Genomic DNA, 16,942 nt, shown 5'->3' on the forward strand with positions numbered 1-16,942 from the left:
CAGTGACATGGCTCACCTTGAGGTTGGGGAACTGCCTTAATGTTTGATTCTCACATGACCGCAGTCCCCGTCTGGCCCTGGGTATTGATGAGCATGTGCACGGCCAAAGGTACCCCCACATGCAGGGCGAGTGGCCCGGCCCACAATGGCCGACGCCAGCACAGTTCTGATGAGCAAGTGTCTTTGCATTCTGACAAGGAGAAGGCGTCCCCTGGAGGTCCCTGCAGAACTGGCTGAATTTTGATCCATGTATGGCCAGCTTAAGACTAGGAAATAATGTAGTAGGGATGGAGGGCACAAGCAGGTGTGCTCTTACAAGATAATGCAGTGCACAGTTGTCCAGCAGCAGAACAATTTTAAAAAGCAAGACTAGTTTGAAACTAGAGATACACTGTATGTACTAGAGATACATAGTACAGATACAAGGGGTTGGATAAACATATGGAAACACTACATGGTCTGCAGGTGTGAAAGTGATGACATGTTTCACATTGAATGTGGAAGTGATGTAACCAGCGACGGACCCATCCATACAGGGCGCAGAGGTGTGAAGCACATGTTTAGAGCCTCAGGCTCCAATTGGCTTCAAAAAAGGGTGGGCTCAGGGCGCAGAGCACTGCGCCTCAAGCCCACCCAGTTGTGTGACAATAGCGAATTAATATTCTCTATTGTCTTCCTGATTCTCCTCCCAGCCAATCAGGAAGCGGGTCATGAGACCCAATTGGCCAGGAAATCTTATGACTCACGGCCAATTGGGTCTCAGGACCCACTTCCTGTTCGGCCGGGAGGAGAAGCAAAGGCCCCGAGCGAGGAGCAGCAGCCCTACCCCGGATCCTTGTAATCTTCCTCATAAGGTTCTCCTCCCAGCCAAGCAGCTAGCAGCTCCTGAGAGCCAATTGTCAATGGAGTCTTAGGACTCCCAATCGTGTCTTAGGACACACTGACCAATCGTGTCTCAGGACACACTTCCTATTCAACCTGTGTAACCACAGTGTATGTGTCATCCTTCCCAATAACCACCAGTGTAATGGCCATTTTTCCCAATAACCACCAGTGTAATGGTCATTCTTCCCAATAACCACCAGTGTAATGGCCATTCTTCCCAATAACCACCAGTGTAATGGTCATTCTTCCAAAAAACCACCAGTGTAATGGCCATTCTTCCCAATAACCACCAGTGTAATGGTCATACTTCCCAATAACCACCAGTGCAATGGTCATTCTTCCCAATAACCACCAGTGTAATGGCTATTCTTTCCAATAAATACCAGTGTAATGGCCATTCTTCTGGGTTCAGAAGAACCAAACCCAAGCTCATCAATACTGGCCAGCTATGTAATGGCCATTCTTCCCAATAACCACCAGTTAATGGTCATTCTTCCCAATAACCACCAGTGTAATGGCCATTCTTCCCAAAAACCATCAGTGTAACAGGGTGTTCTTTCCACCACCAGTGCAAGAGGGACATCTCTCATTGACCACCAATGTAGTATGACTCACCACTAACTCCCAGTGTGACAGCCCAGCAATAACATCTAACTTCCAGGTTTGGACGAACTTGGGTGCGGACTGAACCCAAGCCCAAATCCAAGCTCATCACTACTGATCACCAGTGTAATGGCCATTCTTCCAAATAACCACCAGTGTAATGGCCATTCTTCCCAATAATCACCAGCATAACAGGGTGTTCTTTCCACCACCAGTGCAAGAGGGACATCCCTCATTGACCACCAATATAGTATGACTCACAAATAACCTCCAGTGTGACAACCCAGCAATGACAGCTAACTTCCAGGTTAGGACGAACTTGGGTACAGACTAAACCCAAACCCCAATTCTGAGCTCATCACTACTGACCACCAGTGTAATGGCTATTCTTCCCAATAACCACCAATGTAACAGGATGTTCTTTCCACCACCAGTGCAAGGGGTACATCTCTCATTGACCACCAATATACTGTGACAAACTAATAGCCTCCAGAGTGACAGCCCAACAATGACAGCTAACTCCCAGGTTCAGACAAACTTGGCTGCGGACTGAACCCAAACCCAAGCCCATCACCACTGACCACCAATTAAATGAGCCTTCTCCCCAATAACCACCAGTATAACCACCATTCTTTCCACTGACCACTGGTGTAAGGGGAATGTCCCTCACTGACCACTAATGATCATGTTAGTTGCCTGTAAAGGGGGGTCATTCTTTCCACTACATGGCCACTGCATGTTGGTTGGGCCAAACCAAAGGTCATCACTACTGACCACCAGTGTAATGAGCATTCTTCCCAATAACCACCAGAGCAATACGGTATTCTTTCTACTGACCACCGGTGTAAGGGGGATATCTCTCACTGACCACCAATCTGCTAACATTCCATGACAGGGGTTCCCAAGACCTGAACATTATTTTAGTGTAAGTGTGAGTGCAAATATATAAAAATATCATTTTAATATACTGTATCTATAACTGAGTTTTTGGACATTTCTCATTTGGTAACAGCTACTTAAAGAGCTTCTACAAACATAACAGAAAACAAAAAAAATGATTTCAAAGCTTTATTATTTCAGAGAATGCTGGAAAGGAAGAAAGTAAAAAAGTCAAAAGGCATTATGAAACGAAAAAAAAAGCCAAAAGGCCAATGAAGTAATCTGGGCTTCCGATTGGCTCTCCTCAGTTCTTGAGGTCACTTAGAAGCCCTACAGTTGTAGCAGCTGGGTTGGGTGCCCCAGTGGAAGCCAATGCTGGTCAGGAGGCTGGGGGTGTATCGCCCACTAATGTAGCGCAGTACAGTACCCTCAAACAAAGGAACGTCATTGAAGCTTGTTCCCGATGGTTGCCCGAATTTGAATATTCTTCCACGGCTTGTCACGAAGATCAGCTCATTCACATAAGAGCCGGTTTTCCCCGACACCTGAGTGATGTTTTCACCACGGAACAGCAAGACCTCGAAAAGAGTACCGATGGAATATCCGTAAAAAGGCCCCCAGACATCACCATACTGGAGCTGGATCCTGGAGAGAACAATATGAAGATATTAGAAAAAAGAACCAGCAGTATTGTAATGCTTCCAAGAGCTGTGATGTAATACTGAAATCAGAGCCTACCATTTCATGCTCAGTAATGTGTCTGTGTAACCCCTCCAGGTATTTATTACCTTTCACAGAGATCACAGAGGATCCTGCCTAAATTGACCCTACTATGTGTATGTATGAATGTGAGTTAGGAACCTTAGATTGTAAGCTACTTGAGGGCACTGATGTGAATGTATATTATGTAAGTAAAGTGCTGCGTAAATTGACAGCGCTATACAAGTACCTGAAATAAATATATAAAATCACAGTACTCCCCCTGACAAAGCCTTCATCTGCTTTTTTCTCCAGACGGTTGGCACCATCTTTGTTCAGAGATTATCCAGGGCTACTATCTACTTTCTGGAGATGCTGGCTCAGAGATGACACAGTTATGTAAATCCTGGTGTCTATACAGGTCTTAGAGGTGTTCACAAACGTCTGACACAGTTGAGCCCCTGCTGCAGCTTCTCACCTTATCACTTGCTACAAAGTTACAATGTTGCAGTCTGATCACTAGGGGAGAGGAGACTGAGGAAATGCTTCCCCTAGCCTGCAGCAGATTGAGGACCTCAGCTCAGCCTAGACAAAATCACCTGACAGGAACTTATATTACAGATTTGAATTATATGTGTATACCTGAAATGTGCTGAAGATGGTGTGGTAGACGAGTGATATTCTGAAGGAACTTACCCAACTATATTGGCGGTAGTCTCCCTGATGCGAAAGCCTGTTATTTGCCCGTTCCGTTGATCCGAAGAGAAAGAGAAAGCTGTACCTCCACCAATGCCAAACTCGTTAGAGAAGGAAGAGCGCCGCGACTGAACTGAAAGGTGCAAGAGAGAAGAGCGGTCAGAGAGGGAGGAGTCTCCTACAGGAAATGTGTATATTGTATGTGCATAGAGTTCAGCCACGCCACCTATGTAAGATTGCTGTGAAAGCAATTTAAATAGGCACAGCTTACCAAAACGAGATCCCTGCACTCAATGTCTTGGTCTGTACACCAGCTGTGCCCATTATGAGAGGTTCCTACCTTCCCTGTGCTGAGTTCCCAGGTCTATATACCTGATGTGCCCATTATGAGGGGTTCCCACCATCCCTGTGCTGAGTTCCCAGGTCTGTATACCTGATGTGCCCATTATGAGAGGTTCCCACCATCCCTGTGCCAAGTTCCTGGGTCTGTACCCCTGCAGTGCCCATTATGAGGGGTTCCCACTATCCTGCACTGAGTTTCCAGGTCTGTACACCTGCTGTGCCCATTAAGAGGGGCTCTTGATGACAAGGATTCCAAACACATATAATGGTTTTATGTATGTAGCAATAACTCTCGGTGGAGCTGCTGGTTTATTATTGGGCCTGTCCTCTATTCTTTTCACCCCTCGTAAGTTGTTCAATCCCCTTGACACAGCTGTAGTGCAGTGTTGTAATGATATGAGTACCAACTTTAACCCACAATATACACTTATATTTATATTTACCTCTACCTGGGTGCTTGTAGCTCCACCTGCAGGAGAAATAACAACACTGCACACAAACTTCTGTAATAACCAAAATAACTTCTTTTTTGGGTAAATGATATATTTTATATAAAGAGTTATTACAGTGACTACACTATCACACCAATGTAGTGTAACAGTATAGTAAATAGTTATGACAGTCTTGGTGACATACACAAATATATCTAAATATATATTTATACCAGGGAGCTCCCCCTGCTCTAAACCGTAAAGTCACTACCCTTTGTAACTAGATGCAGGGCCCTACAATAAAAGAGATATGCCCCGTACACGCGGTCGGACATTGATCGGACATTCCGACAACAAAATCCTAGGATTTTTTCCGACGGATGTTGGCTCAAACTTGTCTTGCATACACACAGTCACACAAAGTTGTCGGAAAATCCGATCGTTCTGAACGCGGTGATGTAAAACACGTACGTCGGGACTATAAACGGGGCAGTGGCCAATAGCTTTCATCTCTTTATTCTGAGCATGCGTGGCACTTTGTGCGTCGGATTTGTGTACACACGATCGGAAATTCCGACAACGGATTTTGTAAAATTTCATAGCCTGCTCTCAAACTTTGTGTGTTGGAAAATCCGATGGAAAATGTGTGATGGAGCCTACACACGGTCGGAATTTCCGACAACAAGGTCCTATCACACATTTTCCGTCGGAAAATCTGTGTACGGGGCAATAGTCTTGACGTCTTCAATCTTCGCTAGCTATGAAATGGTAATTGTAATCCACAGAGAGTTCTTCTGAGGTGTTGCACAGTGTAAGGTAATACAAAAAAGGCAATTGTAATCAAGCAAACTGATTAAGTGTTCTTATACGAAGAAGACAGACATCCAGTGTCAGCTCTTGAATATTGCAGTCTAAGCAAATGTAATATTTCCAACTCAACTTGTTCCGTGGGACTATCGGTCCCAGCAACAATCTGTAAAAGTTCTAAGTGTGTGTGTAGTATTAAACAAACTTCAAGGTGTTAACCCTCTCACCACACGGGATCCGGCAGATGGATGTCTCCGTTTCAGCAGTTCTCCGTCCGTATGGAGCCACCACCACGCCGTCACACTGTTCCGTTTACTAAAGACCAGGAGTCCTCGGTTACCTCCCCCACAGGTCTCCGGAACAATCACTTCTGCTGCTTCAGCACACTGTAATACGATGGCAGGATCCTTGCTGCTGCTCTGCTCCTTCACAAGGTAGGCTGTAACCCTGTGGGACACACACACACCCACAGAGTCCTGCTGGCAGGCCACACGTCCTAGGAACAAGAGGCCTAAGATGGCCGCTCCCAAACCTTTTACACCCTCCCATAATGCAGTTCAGTTCTTCTCTTGTCCAGGAGCATTGTGGGTAGGTCGTAGTTTACGTTCAGAAGTAAACAATCAATCACTTCCATGTCACTTCTCTTAATCATGAAACATAAAAGTGTTGTACCTTTTTAATTGTCCACTAGATGGCACTAGATCAATTTATACCTTTATAACACACTTATGACTAAAAACAAAAGTTGTCAGCGCTACATGTACCTCATGAAGTAATGCATAAAGTGTCAGCACTAGATAAATAGTGGGAAAAAAATCACTATCAGTCATCATCATTAAACATCCTCATTAACCAATCATCAACAATCACAATCCACTAGTACAATAGATGTATAGGGTGCTGTAATAACCCATACTCACCACTCAAAGCTGCTGTGGAGCCCAGCAAGAAGCACACACACAGGAGGGTCAGCATCCTGGTATTTTTAAGTTATCACCCTAGAAGATATGGATTATATTAATACAATTTACTGTAAACCAAAACCATAATTCATACAACAATTCAGACCTTTACTGGGAGTACCACTTGTTATCTTAGACCAGTCATTCTCAACCAGGGTCCCTTCAGAGGTTGCTAGGGATTCTTTAGTGTGGCTGACTGACCTCCCATCTAACAGAACCCCTAAAACATTGGGGCAAATGCCACTTGTCAAAGCCAGCAGAGTGACTACAATTATTTTTTTTTAGCTGTGTGTAAGGGTGGCAGTCTGGGCACAAACATAAGGGGTGTATTCTTCCCACTGACCACTGACCACCAATGTAAGGAGCATTCTTCCCACTGACCACCAATGTAAGAAGCATTCTTCCCTTTGGTCACCAATATAAAGAGGATTCTACCCACTGATCACCAATATAAGGAGGATTCTTCCCACTGACCACCAGTGTAAGGAGCATTCTTCCCACTGACCATCAATGTAAGGAGCACTCTGCTTTATGATCACCAATGTAAGGAACATTCTGCTTTCTGACCACCAATGTAAGGAGCATTCTTTCCAAAGACCGCCAATGTAAGGAGCAATCTTCCCTTCCCATTCTTCACAAGTGACACTGGAGCAAAAAGTGGTCTATAGACTCCACTTTACCAACACACTCTGCTCTAGGACAATCCCAACCATCCACAGGGGGTTGCTTCAGGTTCCCTCTCACATAGAGCCTTCTATGGAAAGCGAACCAGGCTTTATCCCTAAATTTCAAAGGGATTCTTTCCAAATTGATTAGATGCAACACCTCTATCATTACGGAGCCTGTGCAATCCATTAAGGCCAGTTACACACTGAAAGCAGAGCCTAAAATCCTCTTCTCCAGAAGCTTCCTTGGGAGGGGCTTGATATCCTCCATTGTCACCTGCCACTGCCGAAGTATTTTCAGATATGGATAAGTCGGGAGCTTGCCATATCAGACACTCAGACTTTTCACTGGCCCGCCATCTTCACAATCATTACAGGAGACTTCCATGGATGCCTCCACTCCACATGGTGCACTGTGCTGATCCCCTCCCCCACCAGCATCAATTAGCTCTGGAACCCACAGAGGGTCAGGTGAAGCAGACTCTTTGGAGGTGACAGCCATCTTGCCTGTAGAGGAACTACTGGTGACACCTGTCAGCGGTTTTCTCTCCATGTCTGCACAGGGTTTCTCCACAGCAGAAAGTTCCACAGGCAACATCCATCACAGCCGGTGGGTCAGATATGTTGGAAGGCAGCATGGTGTACTGAGATTTCTCCACTTGCACTGGCTTAGCTGGTTTGTATCTCCTCTGCTCATCCTCTTTAGGAACTTCTGAGGGATCATCAGAAAAGACAAAACTGTCTGCCCTCAGGGGTGACTCCACCTGCTGGATGAACTTTAGGGTGCCCTGCTCACTCTCAACCCCATGGCTGCTTTCCGCTAGCGATTCCCAGCCCTGACATGGGGAGAAAGGTGCAGAGGCAGATGGAGCCGGGTTGTCTGTTACCTGAGGCTGCTGATCCACGGAAATTGCTGATGTCTGGCTGGACATCTCCTCTCATTATCAAACTTTTTGGTAAAAGTATCACTTCTGGATGTTAACTTTACAGTAATAAAGATTGTTTCTTTATCTTTTCCTCCATTTGTTGTAACTCTGGCATCATGGCTAAACAATTCTTACTCCAGGCATGGCAGTATTTGGCCCTGAATGATTTGTGTTCAGCTTTCAATCCTTTAAGTTTCCCCTTGGCTCTTCCAATCGCCCAAAAACTATCAATAATCTTCAGTCTAAAGACATCCACATTCTAACCAGGGCCTGGATCCCACACAGTCAGGACCTCCACCTTCTTCTCAGCTCCTTCAGTGTGTCCTCCTCCTTCTCCCACGAACCACCAATGTAAGGAGCATTCTTCTCACTGACTACCAATGTAAGCGTCATTTTTCCCACTCACCCCTAATGACTTAGTTGAGGTAAGGGTTCCCCAAAGCCTGAAAACTATTTTAGGGCTTCCAGTGGGGGGGAAACAATGCCATATATGAAAAAAATTATATAGCTTGACCCTGAGTTATAATCATGGATAATGTGGGATGAAAGGATGGTCAGTACTGACCGACTCACATAAACTTTGTTCATGCTCTCAGTGATGTGTGCGTCCACTGAGGCTTCTTCTACCATGAACAGCAATGAAAAGAGTCCTTCCTTATGGGTGGAACTCAGCGAGAGCCAACAGTCATGGCACCAGCAGTTGATGTAGCTCATAGGATATATATATATATATCAATATATAAATATATAGATATATATATATATATCTATATAGATATATATATATATATATATATATATATATATATATATATATATATCTATATAGATATATATCTATCTATATAGATATATATATATATAGATATATATATATATATATATAATTGTACCATATACAGGGGGTCCCCGGGTTACAAACAAGTTAGGGACTGTAGGTTTGTTCTTAAGTTGAATCTGTTTGTAAGTCGGAACAGGTACATTTTTTAAGTGTAGCTCCAGCCAAAAAAACTATTTTTAAGCTTTTTGGATAGCATAGGGAAGGGTTAACACCCCTGTAACATTTGTTTTGCTGTCTGTGTCCCTGTTCAGAAGATTTCACCTCCCTTTCTGTCCCAATGACAATTGGATTTTGAAAATTTTGGGTTGTTGTGGAAACAAGCCTTGGTGATAAAGCATCAGTGGAGGTACCTTTTCCCCATAATAGCTCTTACAGGAGTGAATTTCCCTTCCTAGGGGTAGATTTGCTCTCACTTCCTGTTGTCTCCCTCCGTTTGTAAGTAGGAGTCGTTTGTAAGTCGGATGTTTGTAAGTAGGGGACCCCCTGTACAGGGTTGCTTCTCTTATGCTGCGTAAACACGATCGGACATTCCAACAACAAAACCATGGATTTTTTTTCCGACGGATGTTGGCTCAAACTTGTCTTGCATACACATGATCGCACAAATGTTGTTGGAAATTCCAAACGTCAAGAACGCGGTGACGTACAAGACGTATGACGAGACGAGAAATATGAAGTTCAATAGCCAGTGGGGCTCTTCTGCTTGATTCCCAGCATGCGTGGAATTTTGTGCCTCGGAATTGGATACATACGCTTGGAATTTCCAACAACAAATTCTGTTGTTGGAAAATTTGAGATCCAGCTCTCAAACATTTGTTGTCGGAAATTCTGACAGCAAATGTCCGATGTAGCCTACGCACGGTTCTATTATAAAGATACAGATCTTGAAGTTTCCACAATGGCCAATGGAGAACATATAGGAGGTTATAGTCTAAGGAGGGAGCAAGAGCAAGGAGGGAGCAAGAGAGGGTGGCTACGTATCTAAATACAATGGGACCATGAAGAACCAACGTAGTCACCAATGTAGTCACCTTCTAACAGGAAGTCAGATCACAGCAGCAAAAGAGAAGGAAATCGAGGAGGCTGAGAGCAACATATGGGACTTTTCATAGTTAAGAATACATACATAGAGTGTATTGTCCCTTTAAATGAACAGTCTTCTCTTAGTAATACAATTTAAAAGCAATTAATAAAAACAAATCCACAATAATTATCAAAAGCAATGAACACCCTTTCAAAATAGACATCTTGTAAAGAACTTTGTTGCAGAAAGAGATGTGAGACTTCAAGCCAATCCGGAAACGAGTCATGGATTGTCCTGATAAAATCCTGATGCCAGGGCTGGGATCAAGGGGTGGGCAGGAGGGGAAGCTGCCCTGGGCACTGTGGTATCATGTGAGGTACCGCAAGGAGATTGGGGAATGGGATTTGTGTTGCAAGGAGGAATTTGGGGGGAGGAGCAGGGGGTAAGAATTGTTCTAGGAGGGGGAATTTGGGGAAGTGTGCTAGGAGTGGTAATTTTGGGGGTTTGTGCCAGAAAACATGATATAGTAGAGGGGGGAGGGGATTTGTGCTAGAAGGGGAATTTTATTTTTTGGGGGGGGGGGGAATTTGTGCTATCAGGGATTATTTGTGCTAGGAGGGGAACTTTGGGAGGGAGGGACTTGTGCTAGGATAGATAGGGAAAGGAATTTGTGCTGGAGGGGATTTGGAATGGGAGGGGGGAGAGGATTTGTGCTCAGGAAGAACATTTGAGGGGTAGAGGATTTGTGCTAGGAGGGGGAAAAAATGTTTTTTTTTGGGAGGGATTTATGCTGGGGGCATATGGGGAGAGAAAGGATTTGAGCTGGGGGGGCAAAGATTTGTGCTGGGAAAGAGGGAATTTCAGTAGGGAGGTGGAATTGAGAGGAGGGGGGATATATGCTTAGGGGGTAAACATGCAGATTAATGCTCGATTGTTTTGGAGTGAGGGACGTGTGCTGACACATACATTTACATTTGCCAGTTACATTTACACTGTAATCAGTGCATTTTTATGGCACTGATCGCTGTGTAAAGCCGCCAACACAACAATCTGACTATTGTGAATATATAAGGAACAACAAAGTGTGGCGCTAGTAAGGTATTAGTGAAAAAGCAACAAAACACAGTATGTAGTGTCCCTGAGTGGGATGGACCGGACCCAGGTGTCCTTTCGAACCAGCTTCGATCACCAGCCAGATACCACCTCATCAACGACCATCCACATGAAGGGGCAAGGAACAAAAGAAAAACTTCCACATAGTGTAAATCCGTTTGAAGCGTTAAGGAGTTTATTGGCATAAAGATTACAAAAAATTTTATCCAACAAATGATAAAAACTGGGCGGTAAAAATTAGGCTCAAAATGGGCTGGATCGCGCAGTGGGTAATGGTTAGGGTAAAACAAACAGACCCGACACATTTCGTCCTCTAAGACTTCTGCTGGGGTATGACTTTCATCATTCATACCCCAGCAGAAGTCTTAGAGGACGAAACAAGTCTTAGAGGACGAAACACGTCAGGTCTGTTTGTTTTACCCTAACCATTACCTACTGCGCTATCCAGCCCATTTTGAGCCTAATTTTCGGTACAAGCCTTTCTGACTCACCGCCAACGGCCTGTGAGTCCACCCTGTCTGGTAAGGACATTTTATGTTTACCTGCCTGAGATGATATTGTCATGTTGAGAGAAGATCTTACCCCACATGCAGAGATGTTCCTAACAGTCCCTGTTTAACACATATGAGGACCGGGAGCACCTACAGTGTCACACAGACACCGTGACCAACTCATTCTGCAGTGACGGACACTAATATTTCATATATTTATTTGTCTGAGGATTTGGGACTACATAATGAGCCTGATAGACACATACTGTTGAATTTACCTATACTACATCTATGTGTGTTATTCATAATATATTCATTTTGATCCGGTTTTTAGGTCATTTAATTATTTGGGTCACTTTCATCACAATAGATTCACTGTATCACGATTGATTATTATGAGTTATATGTAGTTTATTCTTCAATACTCCTTATATTTATTTTTCACTAGTTATTTACTTTTCATTGTTTCTGAGGAGATACCTCTGTATTTATACTTTTTGAGAATATCACGGGTTCAACATTAGGGTAACGACCCCCCCTTTTATATTATCACTACATACTGTGTTTTGTTGCTTTTTCACTAATACCTTACTAGCGCCACACTTTGTTGTTCCTAGTAAAAAATATATAAATAGTAAAAATGCCATAAATCTATTCCCTATTTTGTAGACGCTATAACTTTTGCTCAAATCAATCATTATGGGCTTATTGCGATTTTTTTTTTAGCAAAAACATGAATATATATTGTCCTAAACAGATGAAGAAATTAATTTTTTTACATTTTTTTTTTGGATATTTATTATAGCAAAAAGTATTAAATATTGTTTTTTTTTTCAAAATTTTTGCTCTTTTATTGTTTATAGTGCAAAAAATAAAAACCACAGAGGTAACCAAATACCACCAAAAGAAAGCTCTATTTATGGGAAAAAGGACGTCGATTTAGTTTGGTTACAGAGGCGCATGACCGCGCAATTGTCAGTTAAAGCGACGCAGTGCCGTATCGCAAAAAATGGCCTGGTCATTAAGGGGGAAAATCCTTCCGGGGCTACGTAGATGTAAGCTAAAAGTCCAGTATAAGCAAAATGCAGGCAAAATCCAGTGATTCCTCCACTGGATTTTGCCTGCATTTTGCTTATACTGGACTTTTAGCTTTGTTTATTTATTATTTTATGCTCTGTACTGCTTTTTTCTTTGATGCAATTTTTGGGATTTGATAAATTTACCCTCAGTATCACAGCTGCTGTTTGATTAGGGTTTTTGGTTTGCGCTGGTTGACTTTTTCTACATAAGTAGATGTAAGCACATGAGGCCACTCTAGTGGTGTAGAGATGATTCATTATAATTAAATAGAATTCTATCATTAGCAAGTTAGGAGTCATTTTTGTCATGTTCTTCTAAACATTATTTTTACCATATTTCTGAAGAGTCCTGCTCTAGCACTTACCTGTACTTCACTACAATCATTGTTCCCTCATAATTAACATGCACCTACACCCAGGAACAAAAAATGATCCTGCCAATAACATATTTCCTGTCCTAGGGTGACAACACTCAAATACATACTGTATCTACAGAGGAGCAGCACTGTCACTCTAACACAGGAAATGCACTGTCAGGCAGAAGATACAGTACATTCAACTAGGGACCCCTAGAAACCTCTGGTGGAACCCTGGAGATCCATGGAACCATGGTTGGGAAAACTGGACTAAAAGGTCCATGTGAGGACTGGCTTTGTATATATGTTGTGGACAACACCAGGATCTCATAGCTATGATTAAGCACCATATCAGGTGTGAAACACGTTAGCTGTGCGTGTTGGTCTGTGTTCACTTGGATGCTTTGGACTTTTGTCCTTGTTTTTATGCAATAAAGGTGGATATTTGAGTGTGGCTGTCCAGCATATTTTGTTCCTAAAGTTCTTTACAAGATGTCTATTTTAAGAGGGTGACCATTGCTTTTGATAATTATTGTGGATTTTTTTTATTATTATTTGCTTTTAAATTGTATGAAAAAAAGAAGATTATTCATTTAAAGGGGCACTAAATTCTATGTATGTATTGTCAACTCAGAGAAGTCCCTTCTGTTGCTCTCAGCCTCCTCAAAATCTTCACATTCCTTATCTTTTCCTACTGTGATCTGGCATCCTGTTAGAGGGTGACTACATTGGTTCTCCATAGTCCAACTGTGTGTAGGAATGTAGACACCCCCCCCCCCCCCCAAGATTATAACCTCTCTTAGGCCCCTTTCACACTGGGGTGGTGGGGGCGTCGGCAGTAAAGCGCCGCTATTTACCGCGCTTTACCCCGCTAGCGGCAGAGAAAGGGTTAAAAACCACCGCAAAGTGCCTCTGTGTTGCCGTATAGATATAGTGGGCGCTGCCCCATTGATTTCAATGAGCAGGAGCGGTGAAGGAGCGGTGTATACACCACTCCTTCACCGCTCCGAAGATGCTGCTAGCAGGACTTTTTTTCCCGTTCTGCTAGCGCACCGCTCCAGTGTGAAAGCCTGTTTCGGGTCGGCTTGCAGGCGCTATTTTTAACGCAATAGCGCCTGCAAAACGACCCAGTGTGAAAGGGGTCTTATGGTCTCCACTGGCCGTCGTGGAATCTTCAAGACCCTGTATCGTTGTAATAGAACAGTATAGTGTCGTGCTTATGAGGATAATTTTCCTGCACGGTATTTATGAATGAGTAATTTTTAAATGATAAAATTTTTAAGATACCGGATCAATCAATATGAACACAGACTAAAAATAGGAGATTTCTTCACCAGACAAGTATTCATACAGAGATAGTTTTATATATATATATATATATATATATATATATATATAGTGGTTGACAAAAACAAACGTTCCATAAAATTAAAAATACTGATTGTGCTACATAAAATCTTCACTATCAATTGGGACTCCCGCTAATGGGAGTGTTGTACTTTTTAAATGACACAGAAATGATAAACTTCCCTGTAGGATCAATAACCTTGTAAAAATGATAATTAGACAGAACGTCTATTTCACAAATTCAACCATTACTATACTGCAGGTAAGTAAGTCGTTAACAATGTGAAATAAATTTAGACGTTTGTTATGTCAATAGCGTGGAAACTATGAAATGAAAAATTGAAAAACTGAAGCTTAGAGAAAAATCTACAAGACTGTTACTGATTCGAGAGAATAATTATTCAACTGTATAATACTCAATAAATCATTGTTTAAGAGAACACAAAAGAATATCAGGTAAAATCAATACAACATAATTACCCTTCCAAAGATGGCTTCTGCTTAAGGAGGAGTTGCTTCTTGCGACCTCAGAGTTTCAAAGCATAGGGTGTCAAGGAATCTTAATGAATGTAGAGATATGAGTTGATGATTGGAGTTTCTGTGTCTCATTGAGTGTCTTCCATATATACACCATATTGGACAATAGGCTCATAAAAATTATAATAAGCCCAGCCCAAAAGGTATGACTTCTTTTCCATTGGTTGAAAAAAAATCTATTGATTAACTTTCGTGAAATTAGGTAATATCACTTCCAACCACTAGACATGTCTGAGGGAAAAAAAACATGTTCTGACATATCTATTAAAGCGGAGGACCACCCCAAAATAAAAAAATACATTAACATTCTCAAAAAAATATATAAAAAAAATTTGAAAAAAAAATTTTTTTTTTACTTACCAGAAACCCCTGTTGCTAGGCAGTCTTCCTAATCTGCCTCTTCCTATTCCGCGGTGCTTCCCCCTCTCCGGCGAGCTGCCCCGTTGTCTTCTGGGACATGTGCGTGCCCCAGAAAACAACAGGGCCATTCACAAAGCGCCGTGCGACTCGCGCATGCGCAGTAGGGAACAGGCAGTGAAGGCGCAAGGCCTGTTTCCCTTCGTTAAGATGGCAGTGCCGGCAACCGATCCGATGGACAGATCGGCCTCGGGGGGCCGACATCGCGGACTCCTTGGACAGGTAAGTGTCCTTATTGAAAGTCAGCAGCTACAGTGTAGCTGCTGACTTTTTAAAAAAAAAAAATTGTGGCTGGAACACCGCTTTAAATAATATGTCCTATTTTCATAATGTGTATCTGTTGTTTGTATAGTGGTGCTGATGAATATATATATAATATTCAGGGATTCTGGTAACCAGTGCAATGTACAATACAACCAGTATAATTTTAATCCTCAATGTCACATAAAATTATGATATATGGATTAATGTATCACTTTTGTAGATCCTATGAGTACTTATTTCTCTAGGTAAAGATACAAGCTATGTGGATATCAGGCACGGCCCATCCATTAAGGGTGCCCCCTCTGTCACGCCGTCCCCATTATGACAAATGGAAAGATTAATGCATTGCATTGCATTGCATGAATCTATCCATGGCCTCTGCTGCCACTCCCTATTCAGGCGTCCGGCCCATTTTCGGAAGCCAGGCGCCTGAATTACAGCAGCAGGGGTGTTTTTTGAAGCACCTGATTAAAGCCATAGGCTCTAATAAGCTTCAAAAAAAGTGGACTTGGAGCACAGAGCATTGCGCTCGCAGTCCACCCAGGCGTGTTAGAAAAGCAAATTAATATTTGCTTTTCTAACACTGAACCATCTCTCCGCCAATCAGGAGGCGCGGGTCTAATACCCTTACCTGATTGGCTGAAGGCACAGGCGATCTCATTGGCCAGCTAGCAGAAGCGAAAAAGAGACACACGGAGGACACAGAAGCCATAGCCTGACCTGCGCTACCCGTCCCACAGGTTGCCGCGATTATCCGTTGCCTGACCCACCACCAAGATGGGGTTTCGGTCAGACAACGAGCGAGTGGACGGGGGGGGGGGCACAGTGGCTGCATATGATGGGCACAGAGGCTGCAACTGAATGGGCACAGTGGCTGTATATGATGGGCACAGAGGCTGCAATTGATGGGGCACACAGAGGCTGCATTCCATGGGAACAGAGGCTGCATATGTTGGGCACACTAGCTGCAATTGATGGGCAAGTGGCTGCAATTGATGGGCACACGGCTGTATTTCATGGGCACAGTGGCTACTTATTATGGGCAAAGTGGCTGCATTTCATGGGCACAGTGGCTGCATTTCATGGGCACAGTGGCTGCATTTCATGGGCACAGTGGCTGCATATGATGGGCACAGTGGCTGCAATTGATGTTTTTGTTTCAGTGAGAATTTTTCAGTTTGTTTGTGCCCCCCAAAAAATTTTGAGCACCAGTCGCCACTGGTGGATATTATATAGATATGGTCATGATAGATATATGTCATTTCTAACAATGATTGGTATCTTTAAAACAATTCTTACTTCTAATTTGTTCTACATCAAAATATTATATTTTTTACCTTATTACAGAATTTTCATTGGGTCAGTGGACACTGAAATAATAACTGTATCTATGACCTGGAATATAATATATAATTTGAATTACTTATAATCATATATATTCTGAAATACCACTAGGTAGACAGAATTCAAATGTCTTCCTGAAGTATTTGAATTAACTTTGGGACTGTCATGAACGCGCCGCGCATGGCGCCGCAACTGCCCAAGGGCGCACGGGTCCATTGAGATGTGTTCCAGTCC

The 16,942-nt window shown here is 42.9% G+C and overlaps 1 protein-coding gene across 1 annotated transcript; it reads right to left on the minus strand.

Moving 5' to 3' along the window:
* Positions 1–2,543: 2,543 nt before the first annotated feature.
* On the minus strand, positions 2,544–14,785 carry LOC141148458 (zymogen granule membrane protein 16-like). The gene is made up of 4 exons (XM_073635948.1): positions 14,627–14,785; positions 6,263–6,340; positions 3,763–3,895; positions 2,544–3,012 (listed from the first exon to the last, which is right to left on the minus strand). Exons 2-4 carry the CDS (start codon positions 6,315–6,317, stop codon positions 2,685–2,687), a joined length of 516 nt encoding a protein of 171 aa, XP_073492049.1. The 5' UTR covers positions 6,318–6,340; positions 14,627–14,785; the 3' UTR covers positions 2,544–2,684.
* Positions 14,786–16,942: the final 2,157 nt, after the last annotated feature.

The sequence above is a fragment of the Aquarana catesbeiana genome, linkage group LG06 (assembly GCF_042186555.1).
Source record: "Aquarana catesbeiana isolate 2022-GZ linkage group LG06, ASM4218655v1, whole genome shotgun sequence".
Classification (NCBI taxonomy): Eukaryota; Metazoa; Chordata; class Amphibia; order Anura; family Ranidae; genus Aquarana; species Aquarana catesbeiana.